Below are 19,965 nucleotides of genomic sequence, written 5' to 3' on the forward strand. Positions count from 1 at the left end.
ATAAGAATAATCTAAAGGAGTTCATCACCACTGAACCAGTATTATAGGAAATGTTAAAGAGTCTTCTTTAAGAAGAAGAAGATAAAAAAATATAAACAATAAAATAGCAGTAAATACCTATCTGTCAACAATTGAATATACAAAACAAAATAAACAAACAAGCAGAACAGAAACAGAATCATAGATACAGAATGTGTTGATGCTTGCCAGATAGGAAGGAGGGTTAGAGGGATGGGCAAAAAAGGTGAAGGGATTAAGAAGTACAGATTGATTATTATAGAATAATTATGGGGATATAAAGTACAGCACTCAGGATATAAAGTCAATAATAGTCTAATAACTATGTATGGTGTCAGATGGGTACAAGATTTATCAGGATCAGTTATAAAATTGTGTAATGTCTAAGCACTGGGGTATCCACGTGATACAATAATGTATGCCAACTGTAAATGAAAATGAAAAAATGATTTTGAAAAGTAATTTGATGATTGTATGGCTATCCAGCAACTTGTCAATAGGATTTTTTCATTCCATTACTGCTTTGTTCTACATTAAAATTTTGTGTTTGGTCCTTTATTTGAAAGTTGTATAATGTTCATATACTTGATTCACTCCTTCATTTCACAGAGAGATGAAGAGGCTTCTTTAAATACTTTCTGCAATTGCCCTTCCCTGAGGCTTAAACCAGAAGCCATGCGTCAGCTGCACAGTGTATGCAGAGCGCTCACCTTCCCCTCCCCGCCCAGAACACTCTGGGCATACTTACCCTCAGGTTCATTGCCCCTACCATTTTGCAGGGTTCCACACTGTCCAACAGAGAGGGCTAGTGCTTATCTGTCCCCCAACCCTGAGAAAGTTAAAATCAGGTAAAAACATGGGTGGTTATTTTCAGTAAGTCCCACTGTGGCTTTTGGACTGTAAATTACACTGAAGCCTATTTCATGCATCCTTATCTGGGGAGTGTTCATTTTGCTAGACCTTATCACATTCTAATACTAATACAAATATTGCTTTAGCTCTGTTTTTTTAGTTCCCAGTTCACAAATAATATATTTTATGATTTCTGTTCCTACTGGTGATGATTCAACTCTTCCATTGTGCTTATCATGGAGAAGTGACTAGGATGTTTTCCGTATGGTCGGTGTGGCAACCTGTGTTGTTAGCGGCGTTATCCAAGTGCTAAACAGAGGAACAACAGGACTGTGGTCAGGTCATGGGCTGAAGTGTGCTTGCGCTTAACATGACATATTTGGGTTAAAGCAGAAAAAAATCCCCTTTGCTAAGGCCATGAAGCCAACAGTGGCATGTCTGTGAATAAAAGATTGAATCTCTTAAAATCCAATGATGGTAGTGCTAGAAATAGCATTTCACAAAGTGTCAGGCAGCCTAGGCTTTAGTACTTGCTGCAAAATCAATTACCTATGTAAGTGGAGTTGGTCAAGTCATGCCCCTCTCGGAGTCTCTGTTTCCCCTTCTGTGCACTTAGAGGCAGGAGGAGGTGATCTTTCAAGAATTTCCCCATTTCTATAATTCTGTTATCTAGTTTTATGAGTATACAGGGAGTGCTGATAACTCAAGCATGTTTTCCTCTGTCCTTTTTTTTATTTCAAAAATGTGTGCTGTGGTACTAACTAAATATTTTCTTTTACTTGGTTAGGATAAAACTAGCTTGATAGAAAAACCCAGAGTTCTTTAGGGCCTTGTAGTCCTGGGCCAGCAGCATCCGATCACTGGGGAGCTTGTAAGAGATGAATCTCAGGTCCCACCCCAGACCTGCTGAATCAGAGTCTGCATTGTAATAAAATGCCCAAGTGATTTGGGCGAGCATTACAGCTTGAGATGCAACTGATGTAGGAAAGTGTGTTCTGAATTGGATAGGTTGTGACATTTTTCTAGATTTGGACATAATAGCTAAATACCTGATTTGTTAATTGATTCCTCCAAATTACTCAGATATCCCTTGCTTGCTTTATGCAAACGTGATGGTGTTTATTTCACTTAGCATGGTACACTCGTTCCATCCATGTTGTTGAGAAGGGTAGGAGTTCCTTCTTTCTTTCTGCTGTGTAGTATTCCATTATGTAAATGCACCACAGTTTTTTAATCCATTAATTTACTGATAGGCATTTAGGTTGCTTTCAGCACTTTGGCCATTGTAAATTGTGCTGCTATGAACATTGGGGTGCATAGGTTCTTTTGAATGGGTGTTTCAGGGTTCTTAGGGTATAATCTCAGCAGTAGAATTGCTGGGTCAAAAGGCAGTTTTATTTTTAGTTTTCCACAGAAGGTTACACCTTGAAAGGAAGTAGACATTTTTGAAAGTTACATTTTTGCCCTCAGTCTGATCTCCTAGAGCCAGACATCTGGACCCAAATTAATTTTCATGGTTTACCTAATATTTTAAAAGCATATCCTGAAAATCAGAAATTAAAACCTTCATGCTTTCTGAATTTCTTCTCTGACCTGTCCATGGACCTGTCCAAACTAAAATTCATTTAGATTTCTTTGAATGGTGGTATTTTTCAGGATCTGAAGCATGAAGCAGCTGCAGAAAGAAGGAGACTAGTTTGCGAAAACAGCGTGTGTGTGTGTTGGGTTGGGGAAGGCAGAAGAGACAAAGAATATATTTAGAGATAGAAAAGTATGATTATATCTTCCTATAGATATATAGGGACTCTGCTTTCCACATGGGTCACCACCTCTGGTGGTAGAGTCAAAGGCCAAAGGTCTAAGAGATAACCCAAAGAAATCATTGGATCTTCCTTAGCGACTGGCTGTGTGTGCAGGAGGTGGCAGGGAAAGCTGATGGTGTGGCAAGAGCTTTCCATCTGTGGCAAACCATCTGTGTGGTTTGCTAGGTAATCAGGGCCTAGAATGATAAATTCTTACGCAACATACCTTTAAAATGGTCTCCAGGATATCAAGGCAATTGAAACATTTAATCTGAGACCAATTTGATTATTATGCATAATTTGGTAATTGGAAACAGCCAGTGTTTCATAGGAGCGTACAAATGAAGGCAGTGAGAACACTTTAAGACAGATAGATGCATCATGTTTTACAACAGAAATACTTAGTTTTCAGAATCTGAAATGCAAGATTACAAAGTGAAACCAGCAGAAACTCTAAATGCTCTTGAATGCCTAAGTTATTCAATTTGAAAAACAAAAATTCAAAACCTTACATTTAACACTTCAAACTTCCAAGAGTCCAATTTAGAATAAACAAATTCATTCAACAGATATTTATTGAGCATCTATTGCATTTTTTTTTTGAGTTGGCAGTGGAAACCGAGACTTCTCTTTAAACCCAAGAACTGCAATTCAGCAAACATTTGGAGATTTGTTCTTGAGCCACGGAATAATACTTTCAGTGGTTGTTACACCAGAAAATGTATGCTGTTCTTTTACATCAACTTATTTTCACATCACGCCTTAATTTTCCTTACTTTGAAAATAATAAACAAGGAATCAACTGCTGACAATTTTGAAATCTCACTCAGCATTTTTCTTTGGTGTTTTTAAGGAGCGCCGCAAATTTGGCCCCTTAGGATGGAATATTCCCTATGAATTCAACTCTGCTGACTTCACAGCCAGTGTTCAGTTCATTCAGAATCACCTTGATGAATGTGATATCAAAAAAGTGAGTGAAATACCTTCTTTTTTCTATTTTTAATCTTTTTTCTATGTTGATTGCTGTCCTTAATCAAGGTTCTACAGACATTTTCAGCCTGATATGCAGCCTGAAGGGACGTTCTGTGTCCCCCACCTCCCTGAGAAGGGACTGCTCATTCCAGTCGGCTGTTTACTGGTCCAGCCATTTCCCCTTGCAGCCTGCTGCCTGCAGCAGTGCGTTGGGACTCTCTATCTCACACTGCCTTCCCCGCCCCCTCCTGCACTGCACCACAGCTTTCCCCCGTCTCACACCCAAGGGTCAGAGTGCATTTCCAGAGAGGGCATTCACCTTAAATCAAACTTCTCGTTTTTTTCTCTTACTCATGACTCCTTAAAAGTGAAAATGTTATCTCCCAGCCCATGGGGGAAGTTCTTTCTCACCTAAAGCCACATCTTAACAGATGGTTAAGCTTATGTAGATAAACAGCAACAATTCCTAAAGTAACAGTCACTAATCATTGTATAGCATTTCACAGTTTTCAGAGTGCTTCTGTAGGCAGGATTTCATTATTATTTTCACAATTCTGTGGAGTAGATACAGAAGGCATTACTGTTATCCCCATTTTACTGATGAGATAATGACAAAAGAGAGTAAGGGGCTTCCTCAAGGTCACAGAACTAAGACTGCAAACCTTGTTGGCCTTCCACACATATGTTGCAGAGGACTGGAATCTGTTTCTTTTATGATCTTGAGCAAGTTCCTGAGCTGCTCAGAACCTGTTTCCTCATCTATAAAATGATCATGCCTTCTATGAAGAATAAGTGAGTTAGCCCTTGTAAAGCACAGTATATTATACATAATGAGGGCTCAATAAATACCAATTCCCTACTCCCTTTCTTCTAGTGGATCTTGAAGACAATTATTAGCCTGGCTGGTGTAGCTCAGTGGATTGAGCACGGACCTGCAAATGAAAGGGTCACCAGTTGGATTCCCAGTCAGGGCGCATGCCTGGGTTGCAGCCACATCCCCAGTAGGAGGTGCACAAGAAGCAACCGCACATTGATGTTTCTCTCCCTCTCTCCTTCCCTTCTCCTCTCTCTAAAAACAAATAAAATCTTTTTTTTTAAAGAAAATTATAGAGACCTTGTTTCAGTGGTGATGGTAAGCCATGATGAATTTTTATATGGGCAGGCAGAAAATCTAGAATCAAACCGTTTTCCTTGAAGTTACAAGGGGATAATAAATTGACTATGACATTTTCATGTATAATTATATCACATGTGTTCATATTCTTTGATTATTTATCATTTTGGTATATATAAATATCAATTCTCTTGAAATAATTTCTCTGAAAAGTGAGAAGTAAAGTTTTAACCAGTAGAAAGTAAAATCAAGCATCCTTACTTCTCCTACCTCAAATTTATTGAATTGATTTTTAAATAAAAAAATTTACTAACAAAGCATATTAGAACATTGATTACTTGATTTTTTTCTTTTCTTCACTAAACACAACTTTTTCTTATCTAACAGCTTGGCATTATGGTAATGAACACTATAGGTGATTACATACATGGAGAAAAAAATAGGTTTTTCCCCCTACTTTAAATAATCAGTGAGCAGCATATTCACGGATATTTAGCACTGTGGATTTTTCTTCTGTGAACAAACCATAGCAGTTCCAGCCATGTGGTGCCAAAGGAGTTATTAATATAATGTAATGAGATTTTTAAATGCAGCCTACATAGTGCTTATTTTTCCAGACCTTTCCTCTAAGAAAGACCTGAGATGTTTAGAATTATTTGTTTGGATTGACACTGATTAACTCTTTTTTATCTTCAATACAGGGTGTGTCGTGGAGTACAGTTCGGTACATGATTGGAGAAGTACAGTATGGAGGCAGAGTGACAGATGACTTTGATAAACGTCTACTTAATTGCTTTGCTAGAGTAAGTCAGTTTGGAGGGGAAAGCATGTAAAATAAGTACATTTTATTGCATTTTCCTTTTAAACAAAAATATTTTCTCTAATAGATAAGCCAAACTTAAGGGGACAAAAAGTATTGAGCCGAACTGTTTCAAAGAATCAGCCAACAAAACTAAATTCCAACCCAAACCCAAACCAAACCAACTGGCAGTGTGCTGGTGGTCAGTGAGTCCCCGTCACTGCAGGTGCGCTGCGCCTGCCCAGGGCCTCTCCTCACACTCCTCCCCAAAACAGGGGGTGTCATTTTTCCACCTCTTCCTCTAAAGTCACACGGATTTCAAGCCCCCCAAAAGTGATTGGAAAACGAACTATAGTTTGAGTTTTCTCACCTTTTCATTAGGACAGACAATTGAAAATTAATGAAGTATTTGTTTTTCCACTGTACTTGATAAAATCCACATACATCACACTGGTAAACATTTTCTAGAGAAAGTTATTCCTTAGCAATTGTGGATGAAAGTATAAATAACCTATCAGACCAAAACTCTTCTAAAAATTTTTACATTTGAAAGAAGCAATATACATTATCTAAGTGGGAGAAAATTGGATATGTGAGCACTTTATGGTAACTTGAATTCTTTACATTAGAATCTATATTGTTAGTTCTCTGTTTCAATGATTTTCCCCCTGAACAAAGTTAAAACCTCAACAAAATTGGAAGCACAAACATTGGGGGTATTCTGGTAAACTGGGGGTTGACCAGAAAAGGGATTTTTCCTACAAGTTTTCTTGAAGCTGCATATGGAGAAAGGTGGGTGATGGTGTGAAGGCAAGAGCTGGCTGCCAGAGGCTACACTGGGACAGACCTCTTGGGAAGCAGTTGGGTAAAATTCACTGAAATTAAGTATCCCGGGCAAGGTACATTCCAGAGCATTTCTAGAAAGAGTGCACGAATGGATATGTGTGCAAATGTTCATGGTGGTCTTGTGTGTAGGAAGTTGAAGGCAACCAAGGAGTCTGTCACGAGGGAACACATAAGTTAAGTTAAATGTTGTAGATGTCTGTTGTGGGTTAAGTGTGGCACCTGGAAGAAATGATCCACATGACAACATGCACAGATCTTAAACAGTTGCTGCTGAGTGCAGAGCTTACTGAAATCAAATAGATCTATAAAGTAACACGTGTATATTTCACAAAGATAAATGGATATTCAAGGACATATATCAAGTACATTTAATTCTCACCTGAGGATATGTTTTTATTGACTTTTTTTAAGAGAGAGGAAGGGAGAGAGAGAGAGAAAAAAAACTGATGTGAGAAACATTGATTGGTTGCCTCCCATATGCACCCTGATAGGGGATTGAACTCATAATCTAGGCATGTGCCCTGACCCTGGATCAGGATCGAACCTGCAACACTTTGCTCTACAGGACAGTGTTCCAGCCAATGGAGCCACTTGGCCGAGGATCAAGTACATTTAAACAGATGTCCTCAGAGGGAAGGAGACCAGAATAGATATCAGGGCTGAATGGGGGGAAAAAACTAAGATAAAAGTGGCCTACACTCATGAGAACAATAAAATAAGGGAATATGATAAACTCACTTGTATATGTGAGGTTCAAAAGGAAAAAAAAAGATATCTCAGTCTTATCTTTCAACTAGGGGACCTAACTTCTTTGTTGCCCCATCACCCTGACCATGTTATCTAGCATTGCCTGAGTGAGAATCAATTTAATTGTATATCATTGCCTCCAAACTGGATCCTCTATTCCTGTGTCTTTTGAGGTAGGTCTAATCTTTGAACCCCTGTTTATTTTCTCTAGTCTCAGTATTTTATGGCGTGTCTACACCCAACAATTGCAGAACCTTATTTCTTGTCTTTGGAGTATGACTGCTTATTTTTGTCAAATACCTTCTAGAATCTCTCAAAGTAATTCCATGTAGACTTCACATTCTGTATTTTGACTACACCCCCAAACTGTCCTCCAAATTGGGTAAAACTCAGCTATTTGTATGTTTATGAATGCAGCTATTTGTATAAATAAAATAATGGAAAACAGGAAAAAACTTCAAGTTGCTTTTACAGATATACCATCTGACAACACAGAACTCACTGTGGCCTTTTGCTATCTGTGTGACTAGTCACTCCCTGCAGTCTTCCTCCCTAGTCCCCCACATCACCAGAAATGTAGTCTTTCTGATGAATGACATCATCACAGCACTGTTCTCTTTAATAACTTTCATCTCCCCATTCTTAAATGTACACCAGTCATCACCCTGACACCCACAGTCGTCCATAAAATGGCCTCACTTCACTTTCCTGTCCTGTCTCTTACCACCATGTTATATTTACCCAAGACTTCATCATTCCCTCACCTGCCTCACATTTTTTTAAAATATTTATTTATTTTTTATTTTTAGAGGAGGGGGGAAGGGAAGGAGAAAGAGTGGGAGAGAAACATCAATATGTGGTTGCCTCTCATGTGTCCCCCACTGGGGACCTGGCCTGCAACCCAGGCATGTGCCCCGACCGGGAATGGAACCAGTGACCCTTTGCTTCACAGGCTCGTGCTCAATCCACTGAGCTACACCAGCCAGGGCAACCTGCCTCACATTTTGCATTATTTATTCTATGCATTTGCCTGTGTGGTCTCCACTATCAAAATGCCAGAGAGATTTAGTGCCAAAATCACCTCCTAGGTAGAGCCTTACTTGACCTCCATATGGCTATTCTTTTTTCCTGCTTCCAGCCTCCTTAGTACTCCTCTTATTTTGTTTCCTCTGGTCCTCACCTTAGTGCACTTTGTATTGTGGCTATTATGTAATTGGCTTAGCCCTCTGCTGGGTCACAAGCTCCTTGAAGGAAAGGACTGTGTGTGTCTCATCTTTGCATTCTGTTCTCATTCTAAGCTCGTTACCTTGTGCAAAGAACTTGAATAGGATAGAAGTGTGGCAAATAAAGCAAAAAAGAGATGGGGTGTTTCGTATTCAGAGTAATCACTCAACCTAAAAAAGAGCTGGAAGAAGAGCTGGAGGGAAGACACTAGAGAAGGGTGGTTAACTAAAGTAAGGCACAACCCCCGCCTCTTTCTGTGTCCAGTCCTCCAAGTGATTCAGACATCCTGCCCGCATTTCTGCCCCTCCTACCTTCCCATTGTTGCCCTTCCGACTGGGAAAATTGCACTGTTAGATACTAAAGTCATTGCCTCAAATCTGGCTCATAGGCATTCAGCATTATTATTTTTCCTCTTCAGAATAAGTCTATTCACACCAAGTATATATTTGTTCTCTTGCTGTTACATTACGGATAATCAGTTCATATGGAATGAGAAAACAATGTCCTTAAGGCGAACAATAAGGTGGTTGGATACGTTTGCTTCTTGTGGCCAAGGACGGAACTTAATTAACGAAGGGAGCGCTCCAACTCAGGGTGGGAGGGGAGAGGTTTGGGAGAAGTTTCCCTGGCTTTGTGCGGTGCTCAGCACCTGCTGTGAGCCACCGTGAGCACAGACTGAGCCCCCTGGCATGAGCCCTGCTTGGGGGAGAAGGGCAGCACTGAAAATGCCAGAGAGTCGTGTGTGTGTGTGTGTGTGTGTGTGTGTGTGTGTGTGTGTGTGGTTGCTGCCTCATCTACTCTGTAGTACTGCCGCCCCTCTTCAAAAGTGGGGTTGAGGGTCGCCCAGTCACTAAAGCGGCAAGCAGACTTGCCAGGCTGGCTCTCTCCTCTCCACTGTTAGCTAGCATCTTCTTTGCTGTTAAACAGAGGCTGGGGCTGCATTGTTTTTGTCTTGTGGCCTCTCTCTTTTCTTCATCAGTGTGCTCATTATTCTTTCAGTGGTTGTGTTTGGGTGCTTTCAACCTCAAAATTAAAAACTATTAACGTGGAAATAAGGCAACCCTTCCTCTTGTACAATAGCAGTTTTCATTTAGATGTTTATCGGTGTTGTTTTTTCTATTTTCTCTCCTGTATAGGTCTGGTTCAGTGAGAAGATGTTTGAACCATCCTTCTGTTTTTATACGGGATATAAAATTCCTTTATGCAAAACCTTGGACCAGTATTTTGAATACATCCAGTCACTGCCCTCCCTAGATAACCCCGAAGTCTTTGGGCTTCACCCAAATGCTGATATCACGTAAGTTGCTAGCATTTTTTAAATTTGAAGGAGCCATTTGTAACTCAGTTTGGCAAAGACTGTGCATTTCATTTTCTCTCTTAATCTCTCTCCTTTCCCTATTTTTTATTTTATTGTGGAAAATAGTGTCACTTTCTGTCCCCCAGCTACAACTTTGTCATACCTTGGCTGCTCTCCCCTCACTAAATCCTGATGCTCTGGAGTTTATGACAATGTTAAAGGTCTAATTTATGCATTGATTACTTCTCTGTGGTGTCATAAAACCATTTGGTGTTATTGGTACTGATGCTCTCCACTGATAGGACTGTAGTCTCGCAGTCTCCCAATCTTACCTCAAAAAAAATCCATAAAAAATAAACAGAATCTAATAGGGCCAGGAGGGTAGAGAGAGGAGGATGCAGATGGTGTTTCTGCTTGATCTTCTCTCTTTCAAGGTCCCGCTCACTCACGTGCTCACTGGCACTCTTCTGTCTACTCTTCTGTCACTAACTATCTACCATGGGCACAATGCAGTGAGCCAGCGAAGAGAGGCTGGGTGTCACAGCTCTACCTGGGGTCTCTGCTCCAGTCACTGAGGAAAGAGGCAATAAGTGAAGCAATAGGAAATGCATCCAGGTCCCAAGCCCCTACTAGGACCCTTCCTTTGGATGGGGTCTCATCCCTCATCCCTCTAGAAGTCCACACCTGAAAACAGGACCACTAGGCTCCACAGAGAGGACTCCAGGAAGCCCCAGCTCAGATTCCCCTCTGGATGGGCATAAGTTTATGTCTAGGAGAGTGGTTTTAGGTCATAGAAACCGAGATTCACTGGGTAGATGCTGAGCTATCCTGGCTGAGATGGAATGCAGCGTGTCTCTCCCAGTCACTCACCTGCAGCTGCAGTGGACGTCCCCACCCGGTTCTCTACCCTTGTCGGGCAGCCCTGGAGTCCACATGTGCTCCCACCCCTGAACATGTGCCTCGCCCTTCCACCAGGCTTGGCCTCCTGGCCTCTTTTCACCATGTTGATGCAAACTTCCCCCTTTCCTCTAATCGCTCTCCTGTTCTTTTCATCCTCAAAGGTATGGGCATGACTCTGAAGGCCCACAGGGCTAACGCTCCCTTCAGACCCCATGAGAAAACTTGATGGTTCTTTAGTGGTGATTCTAGATGTTATTTAAAGAATAAAAGCTGTCATAAAGTTAGCTGGAAATAAGAAAAGAAGTGAAGAAATAAAAGGAATTCCTCAGGGACCCATTTGTGAATTGATTTAAACATTATCTGAAAGAGAAAACAAATAATTTTGCTTTAGCTGAGACTTTAAAAATGTGACTCAGACGACATCATTCCTCTGTCCAGAACCCTCTTAAGGCTCCTGTCTTACTCCAAGTCAAGGTCAAAGACCAACAGTGACCTGCACGTGACCTACAAGGCCCAATAATTCCATCCGCCCCCATGCCTCAGCCAGGTCCCATTCTGCCCCCTCCCTCACTGGTTGCCTCTTGTCTCCAGCTCCTGCTGGCTTCCTGTCATCAGAGAGGCCAGAGGCTCTCCCCACAGGATATTTGACTTTCTGGCAAGTCTTTATCCCCAGATAACACTGTGGCTCATCTTTTACCTCTTCCAGTCTTTGCTTAAATGTCAGAGAAGACTTCCCTGGCTGCAAACCAACCCCTGTCTCAGACTCTATCCTCCTCATCTGCTTTTTTCTATAGATTTTATCATCAACTGACATACTCTGTACTAACTTACTTGTTTTCTGTTGTCTGGCTGCCATCATTTAACATAAACTCCATTACGTTGAAACTTTGGTCTATTTTCACTACTGTTCCTCCAGTGCTAACCAAGGCCTGATGCTGAGCAAATATTTGTTGAATGTGACAGCAATACTAAATTATTCCAGGCTGTGGAGGATCTAATGGGTGGGGATAATCTATAGAAAGATCTCATGAGTTCATGCGAGTGGGTGGGAAAATGACCGATAAAGTTTTAATGCACTTGTAAATTAGCAGTTGAGGCGGTTCACATAGGAAGGCTCTGAACATGGATTCCATCCTTGGCAAGAGCCTGAGGAGCCATGAGAGCTGGTTCCTAGAAATCCGATCCTGTCATGTGCTATGGGATCCTGCCAAGGGGCACATAAAACAAGTTGACACCATCTCACCCTGACTTAACGAGGATGGCGTGCCTATGCCTGGATTACTGTAGGCAGTTCTGGTCATCAGCTCACACAAAAGATAAACCAGAGCTCGAAAGAGTCCAAACCAGGGCAACTAAAATGTAATTCAAATGTGAAACAATAGAGAGACAAAGTGCTTTTCCCTTGAGTTTTATTTTGAGCTATTACAGACTCTCAGAAAAGTTGCAAGTACACAGTAAACGCTCAATTACCCTTCACTGAAATTCACTGATTATTAACAATTTGTTCCATTTGCCTTTTCTCTTTCTATATTTAAACCTCTGTTTAAATATTTGCAGTTATGTCCGTGTATAACCGCATTTATTTCTGTGTGTGTGTGCGCATGCATGTGCGCTTGGAACCCCTCTCAGGGGACAGAGCCAGGAAATGTGTACTTTTTAAAATGCCATAAGCCAATATTAATAACTCCAATTCCGATTATAAACCTCGGAGCTGTTCTTGACTTCCTTCGTTCTGTATTGTTATCTCCTTTCTCCCATGGTGAGAACTCTGGTTCCCAGCAACTTGAATATGCGGCATCCAGCACAAATAACGCCCCCTTTTTATTACAAAATCATAAGCATGTAATTCTGTAACATAGCAATATTACACTCAAGCACACCATACAACATTTTAGATGAAGTGTTCAAATTAAAACTATAAGTTGGACTTCTGCCAAGATGGAGGCATAGGTGGAAACACTGTGCCTTCTCCCACAACCAAGTTGGAATACAACAAAGGCTTGGTGAACAAAGACACAGCCAAAGAACAGAAAATTGAATTATACGGAAGTCCGACAACAACAAACTGTTTAACCAGAATGGTAAGAGGAGGAGCGGAGCCAGCAGTGGAGCAGGGTCAGGCAGGAAAGATCCCCTGACATAGGCGTGCAGGTTGCTGGAACACAGTCAGGGTGTGGGGCAGACTGACTGCAGTCGCACATTCACACACAGTGAGATGGACCAAGCAGGCCCCAGAGGGCAAACCCAGTGGCAGAGGGCTCACTGTGGTTGCACATTCGCCTGCAGTGGGACGAAACGCGAGGGCCCCAGTGACAGTGGCAGCGGCGGGAGGCAGCAGACAGGACGCCATTGCTCCTTGTTGACCCCGCCCCCACATACAGCATCACAACCCAGCAACTGAGTTGCCCTGCTCTGGTGAACACCTAGGGCTCCGATCCTGCTACATAACAGGCAAGAACAGCCCAAAAGATGGCACAAGAAGAACTCAAAGTCCCAGAGCCCATAACTCTCAGCAACCGAGAAATTGCCAGCCTCTCAGAAGCACAATTCAAGACACTGTTTATCAGGATGCTCACAGAACTGTAGATTATAGTCACAAGTTAGAGGAACATATGAAGGCTAAACTAATTGAAATGAAGGGAGATGTCCAGGAAACCAATAGCAATGGAAAAGAAACTGGGACTCAAATCAATGGAATGGACCAGAAGGAAGAACAAAACATGCAACCAGAAAAGAATGAAGAAATGAGAATTCAAAAAACTGAGGAGAGGCTTAGGAACCTCCAGGACATCTTTAAACGTTCCAACATCCAAAGTATAGGGGTACCAGAAGGGGGAAAGAAACAGCCACAAGTGGAAAACTTATTGGAACAAATAATAAAGGAGAACTTCCCCAATCTGGCAAAGGAAATAGACTTCCAGGAAATCCAGGAAGCTCAGAGAGTCCCAAAGAAGTTGGACCCAAGAAGGAACACACCAAGGCACATCATAATTACATTAGCCAAGACTAAAATGAAGGAGAGACTCCTAGAAGCATCAAGAGATAAGGGGACAGTCATCTACAAAGGAGTTCCCATCAGATTGTCAGTGGATTTCTCAAAAGGCAAGAAGGGGCTGGAAAGAAGTATTCCAAGTCATGAAATACAAAGACCTACATCCAAGATTGCTTTATCCAGCAAAACTTTCATTTAGAATGGAAGGACAGATAAAGTGCTTCTCAGACAAGCTCAAGTTCAAGGAGTTCATCATCACCAAGCCCTTATTATATGAAATGCTAAAGGGACTTATGTAATAAACAGAAGATGAAAAATATGAACAGTGAAAGGACAGCAAACTCACAGTTATTAACAACCACACCTAAAACAAAAGCAAACCCGGAGGACAGCTAGATCAGGAGTGGAACCATAGAAACGAAGAACACATGGAGGGTTAGCAACAGGAGAGTGGGAGGAGGAGAAGTGGGGAGAAGGTACAGAAAATAGCACAGATGGTAGGTAGGAAATAGATAGGGGGGAGGGCAAGAATAGTAGGGGAAATATAGAATCTAAAGAACTTGAGACACGTGGTTGTAAACTAAGGTGGGGAGAATGTTGGGGGAGGGAGTGTGTGGGTGGAGGGGAATGAAGGGGGGAATAGAACAACTGTAATGGTATAACCAATAAAATTTAAAAAATGAAAAAAAAAACTGTAAGTTGGTGCACCCATATTATCACCCAACCAACCACCTCCAGCAGCCTTACCTCTGCCGGACCCTGCATTTACTCACTTGTTCTGAATAACCCCTCCAGTGTCTCTACCACAAACAAATGTCCGAAGTACAGAGGCAGCTTTCTTTGCTGTTCTCTTTACTCTTGGAATAAATCCCACTGAGGGTGCACAGGGTATTATGTCCAAATGTCACTCACATTTTTTTCTGTTTGGTTATACTATCAATTGATATCTAGGTACATTTATGTTTTTTTCAACTTTTTAAAAAAGTCCTCACCTGAGGATATGTTTTTATAGCTTTTAGAGAGTGAGGAAGGGGAGAAAGAGAGACAGAGAGAGATCAATGTGAGAAACATTCATCAGTAGCCTCCTGTATGCTCCATGACTGGGGATTGAACCTGTGACCGAGGCATGTGCCTGACCAGGGATTGAACCCACAACCTTTTGGTGTACAGATAATGCTCCGACCAACTAGCCACCTGGCCAAGGATAATTTGTTTTTATTTGTATTACATTTTAGGGTTTTTTCCCATCTTTGTTGGTTGTTTAATTATGTGAAACATGAACATGGCTGAAAGTCCCAACTAGATACTAAGGTGTTCTTAGAGACGTCTCACTTCCAACCCACTTCCCCCTTTCTGTATGACCAATCAAATGCATCAGTTTCTTGTTTCTTCCTTGTGTTTCTTTTTGCTTAGACATACATACACACAGACATGTACACATATACTCTTACTACCCTTTCTCTCTTAAACAAATTTTCCATTCTATCTCTCTCTCCATGTATATGTATATGTATAGGTATAGGTATGTGTGTGTGTGTGTGTGTGTGTGTATGTATATGTATGTGTGTGTGTATATATATATATATATATATATATATATATTTTATTNACTTCCAACCCACTTCCCCCTTTCTGTATGACCAATCAAATGCATCAGTTTCTTGTTTCTTCCTTGTGTTTCTTTTTGCTTAGACATACATACACACAGACATGTACATATATATTCTTACTACCCTTTCTCTCTTAAACAAATTTTCCATACTATCTCTCTCTCCATGTATATGTATATGTATAGGTATAGGTATAGGTATAGGTATAGGTATATGTGTGTGTGTGTGTGTGTATGTATATGTATGCATGTATATATATATATATATATATATATATATATATATATATATATATACTATTTTGCCTTGCCACTTTATATTTTGCCATTTTCACTTAGCAATGTATGTTATAACCACTCCATATCAGTTCATAGATGCCTTCCTCATTATTTTACAGGTGCATGCCGTCTCCTATTCATATGTACCATGGCTCACTCATCCAGGCCCCCATGGATGGGCATTTAGGGTTGTTTCCAGTACTTCACTATTCCAAATAATTCCTCAATTAATGATCTTGTGCTCACGGTTTCTCATGTTGCCGGGGATGTGTTTTCAGGGCACGTTGCTATGGGTGTGGTTGCTGGAGCAGGGCTAGCGCCTCCTGCCAGATTCCCTTGCTCTGGGCTGAGCTCTCACTCTGACCAGCAATGTGAGAGTGCCTGTTGCTTCACAGTCTTATCAACAAAGCATTGGCAATTGGCAAAGGTTTAAATTTTCACCCATGTAACAAGTGAGAAATGTTACCTCAGCATAGTTTTAATTTACTTTCTCTTATTTTGAGTGAAATTGAGCACATGCCCAGGGAGTTAATGGCTATTTGGGCTAATCGACCTTCTTGGAGACCCTGTCTGTGATGTTGCAGGCTGTAACTAGGGGTGGTGATGTGAGGCACGGGTAGGGTGAAGCTGCAGGACAGTGTCTGGGAACCTTCTACAGTTTTCATTCATTTGCTCCTGCTACCTACAGGGTAGAGAGGTCATGGCAAACCTTCTTTGTCTTTAAGCAAGTTTCTCTTCATAACTCTGTCCACACACAGGCTTATAGCCATTGCTGGCAGGCATGCTATATATGGCATAGCTGTCTTTCTCAAATGAGACTGTCAGATCTGGCAAACCCCAGCACACTGAGTGAGGTCAAGTAAAAAGCTCCATTTGATCTCTGCCTCAAATGGAGGGCTGCTTCTGCTAGAGACAACTAGCTGGCCTGTGAGACCCGTGGCCCTCTCTTCTGATTTCTCTTTGTTCTTAACTTCCCACTAGGTCTGTTTTAGGGTCTTCCCCACCCACCCCTGCTCTCCTCTTCCCAGAGACCTTGGCCCCTTTCTGGTTCCTGCTCAGGCAGTGGGCTCTGTTCTGCAGCTCTGCATTTGGTTTTATTCTCTGTCTCTGAGTAAGCTCTGTTCCTAGGTTTGATCCTTCTGTCCTCTCGGCTCTGAAATACCTGGCAACTAGAATCCGGGCCTCATTCTGGTGTTTGAGCCTCCTGGGGGAGCTATACTCCAACCCCTACTGTCCTTCACCAGCCACCAGGTGGCAGTAAGGAATAGCAGGCGCAGCTTCCTAGCTAAAATCCATCCCTGGTCTCCTCTCAAGTACTTCCTTTCTCACTCCAGCAAGATATAGCTTTCCACGTTCTGTGTGAACTAAAATGAGTAATCAAAGGTTCCCCTGTTGTTTCCTGGTCTGGTAGCTGAGATACTGGAAGAGTTGGGTACAGTGTGCTTAAGGAGGACTTAGAGTTCTGCTTGGGGTGTGTTGAATTAGGGAAGACAGTGGGATGCATCTGAGTGGGGAGAGAAATGGGGCCTGGTGCCCAGGTGAGAGGTTTGAGTGCATTTGTGCATAGATTGCAGTTGAAGACACATGAGGGGGTAGACTCTCTGAGATACACCAGCTGAATCCATATGACTACCGTGGCTACATGGATCCTCATTAATTTATCTGACTGTCCAGGCCATTCAAAAGCGCTCTGGCTTCCACATAGACTCCGGGGCTGTAACTGGGCCATGGTGGAGAATCTGTGTCCCTGCTTATCAGAATCTACACTGTAGTGTTAGCATCCACAAATGAGAAAGGAGAGGGAGACTTGGGAAAGGGGACCACAAGTCCCTCCCTGCAGTCCTTGCTTAAGAATGCAGAATCCCTGAAGTAGAAGAGGAAAACCAAGCTGAATAAATGATTTAAAATAAGTTCAATCTCTCCCAAGAGCTTAGGTACCTTGGTGACAGGAACCATAAAAATGCATAGTTTAATCACTGTGCAAAGTTAATAGTTTTATTATCTAGATTTATAAGGTACCAAGGGCATTGCAGATTGAACTGTCTCAATGTCAAAAACAGTTATTTTCACTTGTTTTCTCATTAATGATTATGCATATTTTCTACCTTCTGGAATTTACCAAATGTCTTATTATAACTTTTATATTCATTTCTATGAAGTCTGAATTTAATTGTATTTATTTTCATGTTAGCTGACAATGCTGAGTTTCAAATTTGAAAAAATTATGCTCATTATACATGATGGGTCATGCGCAAAGATTTATATAAATCTAGGCTGATTTGGATATGATAGTGCATTAATATCTCATTAGATAGTTAATTATTTTAGAGACAGTTGTGTTTTTCAGTTATTTCACATTTATATCATCTATGACTACCCAACAAAGATGACCTAGGTGACTCCCCCACACCACCGAGCTCCAAGACTGATAGGAGCTTTTTCCCACATTTACTTCAAGGGGAAATTTCTTCTAGAAGTAACTCAGCACCAAAGCAAATAGAGTATTATCATTCTCTTTCTTCATCTCAGAGCATTTATTTATAGGGACAGGTTTTCTGAAAGCCCTTGGGTTTTTTTAGACCCATAGAGATATTTGCAGTTCTCCATTATAGGTAGTTAAGTAGGCTTCTCTGCCTTTTCTGTCTTTGCAAACTTAAAATCACATCGTGGAAAGAGAAATGAAACAGAAGTTGTACACCTATGGCATTCAGTGCCTCATGTGTGCTGGTCGGGAGATGATTGGGAGAGCTTGTCCAGCTCTTATGCAAAATGGGCCAGTTTTTCAGGAATTCTTCCCCATAGCTGTGTCTTAAGGACTGTTTTTAAATACCTAAAAAAAATTAATTAAATGGCCTACTGTGAAAGTGCTTTCTTCAGTGAGATCAAGCAGCAGCAGCATCTCCACTGGCCCCTCCCTGGAATGCTGGTGAATGTGGCTGGGCTGGCCCAGAGCGGGTGGCTGTGTCTGCAGTCGTGTGTGCTGCTGGCTCCCAGCCACTGGTGCAGAGCGTGTGCAGAGAGGATTCAAGCTGGAGGTGCACAAGAGAGTGCCTGAGAATCCTAGGTATGGGGTCGTTCCCCATTTTTATACCTAGTTAGAACAGATAGGAAGAATAAATTATACTTTTCTTAGGATGAGTGGAAATTTATTGTGGTTATCTTCTCTTTGACCTTGAAAAATCTGATATACATTGATATATATGTGTATGCTGAGAAATAGACAAATAGTAATGATAATGTGCTGTTACCTCAAGAAGAAACAAATAATTAAATTTTCATACCCTTTAAAATATCAGATAATTGCTCCACTTTTATTTGAGATTTAATGAAATTCAAGCCAATTGGCCTCAATTCCACAAACAAATATTTAGTAAGAAGTCACTCCCTGACCAACTTAGGTATTAGTAAGACTCAGTCCTTGCCCTCAGAGCTCGTCGATTGTGAGGGAAGAATAAATGGATGGCAAATAGTTATGTAACACAATATGGTAGACTCTAAAATCAGGACACACACACACACATTGTTATAAGAACAAAGGCAAGGAGCAGTAAATTTCAGCTTTAGGGATCAAAGTAAGCTAGCGAGTGAAAGAGGCCACATCTGAACTGTGCCTTAACGGAAGTGCAGGAGTTCCCAGGCTGGAGAGGGATGGGAAGGAGGTGACTGCAGCACCAGGTCAAGAAGGACAGAATGCAGGGCAAGAGGAAGATGATGAGGGTGTGTACACATATCAGATCATCAAGTTGTTCACCTTAAATACATACAATTAAAGATAAGACACTTTAGCACAGTGCCAAAACACACATGAGAGCACATATGGGAAAGAACTGTCTAGGGAGGGGCACAAAGATGTAAAATTGTGTGGTGCTTTTGGGAAACCAAGTTCAGTGTGCCTAGAGCCTGGTGAGGGAAGGTCTTGAAGAAAAAAGTTGCCTAACAATGATGCTGATACAAATTCAGAGACTGGCTTTTGAAGATTCGAGGTGTCATGTGAAAGAATTTGTGACAGTTCTAAAGACAGTAAGGATGAGAATGCTGGAAATTTCTAGATGGTTGCTAGACATGATTTGGAAACAGGACTGGGAAACCAACAAGAGCTGGGGAGTGACATCAAGGCGGGGCCACCTCTGAAGTTCGTAGGTTGGGCAGCTGAGTGAAGACACTGATGTTGTTAAAGGACATGGGACAGGGAATAGTTCAGGAGAGGGGAAAGGGAAAATTAAAACAAATGAAGTTTAGGCGTGATTTGATTTAAGCAACAGTGCCTGGGAGCCAGTGGAAAGTTGGGTATACAGAGCTCACAGTGAAGTCAGAGATTCAACGGTACCCAGACTTCCCTAATATTTCATGGCTCCCCCTAAGACATCAGCGATGGTGACACCTCTGTCTGCTCTAACATAGCACTTCATCCACGTAGTCTGCCTTCACAGTGTACTAGAATGAGATCATGGAGTAATATGAGTCACATTCACATTTAAATTTCTGAATAAATTTGTTATATAATAACGTGGATC

General features: G+C 41.4%; 1 protein-coding gene across 1 annotated transcript in view; it reads left to right on the forward strand.

The window, feature by feature from the left end:
- The window catches only part of DNAH8 (dynein axonemal heavy chain 8), a 303,075-nt gene that overhangs the window by 251,472 nt on the left and 31,638 nt on the right, over positions 1–19,965 (forward strand). Inside the window, exons 83-85 of the mRNA XM_037051914.1 lie at positions 3,526–3,642; positions 5,460–5,561; positions 9,511–9,671. Coding sequence (XP_036907809.1) covers positions 3,526–3,642; positions 5,460–5,561; positions 9,511–9,671 — 380 coding nt within the window. The remainder of the gene's footprint in view (positions 1–3,525; positions 3,643–5,459; positions 5,562–9,510; positions 9,672–19,965) is intronic.

This window comes from Sturnira hondurensis, unplaced genomic scaffold (assembly GCF_014824575.4).
Source record: "Sturnira hondurensis isolate 20B ecotype Veracruz unplaced genomic scaffold, ASM1482457v3 Scaffold0000880, whole genome shotgun sequence".
NCBI classification, from domain to species: Eukaryota; Metazoa; Chordata; class Mammalia; order Chiroptera; family Phyllostomidae; genus Sturnira; species Sturnira hondurensis.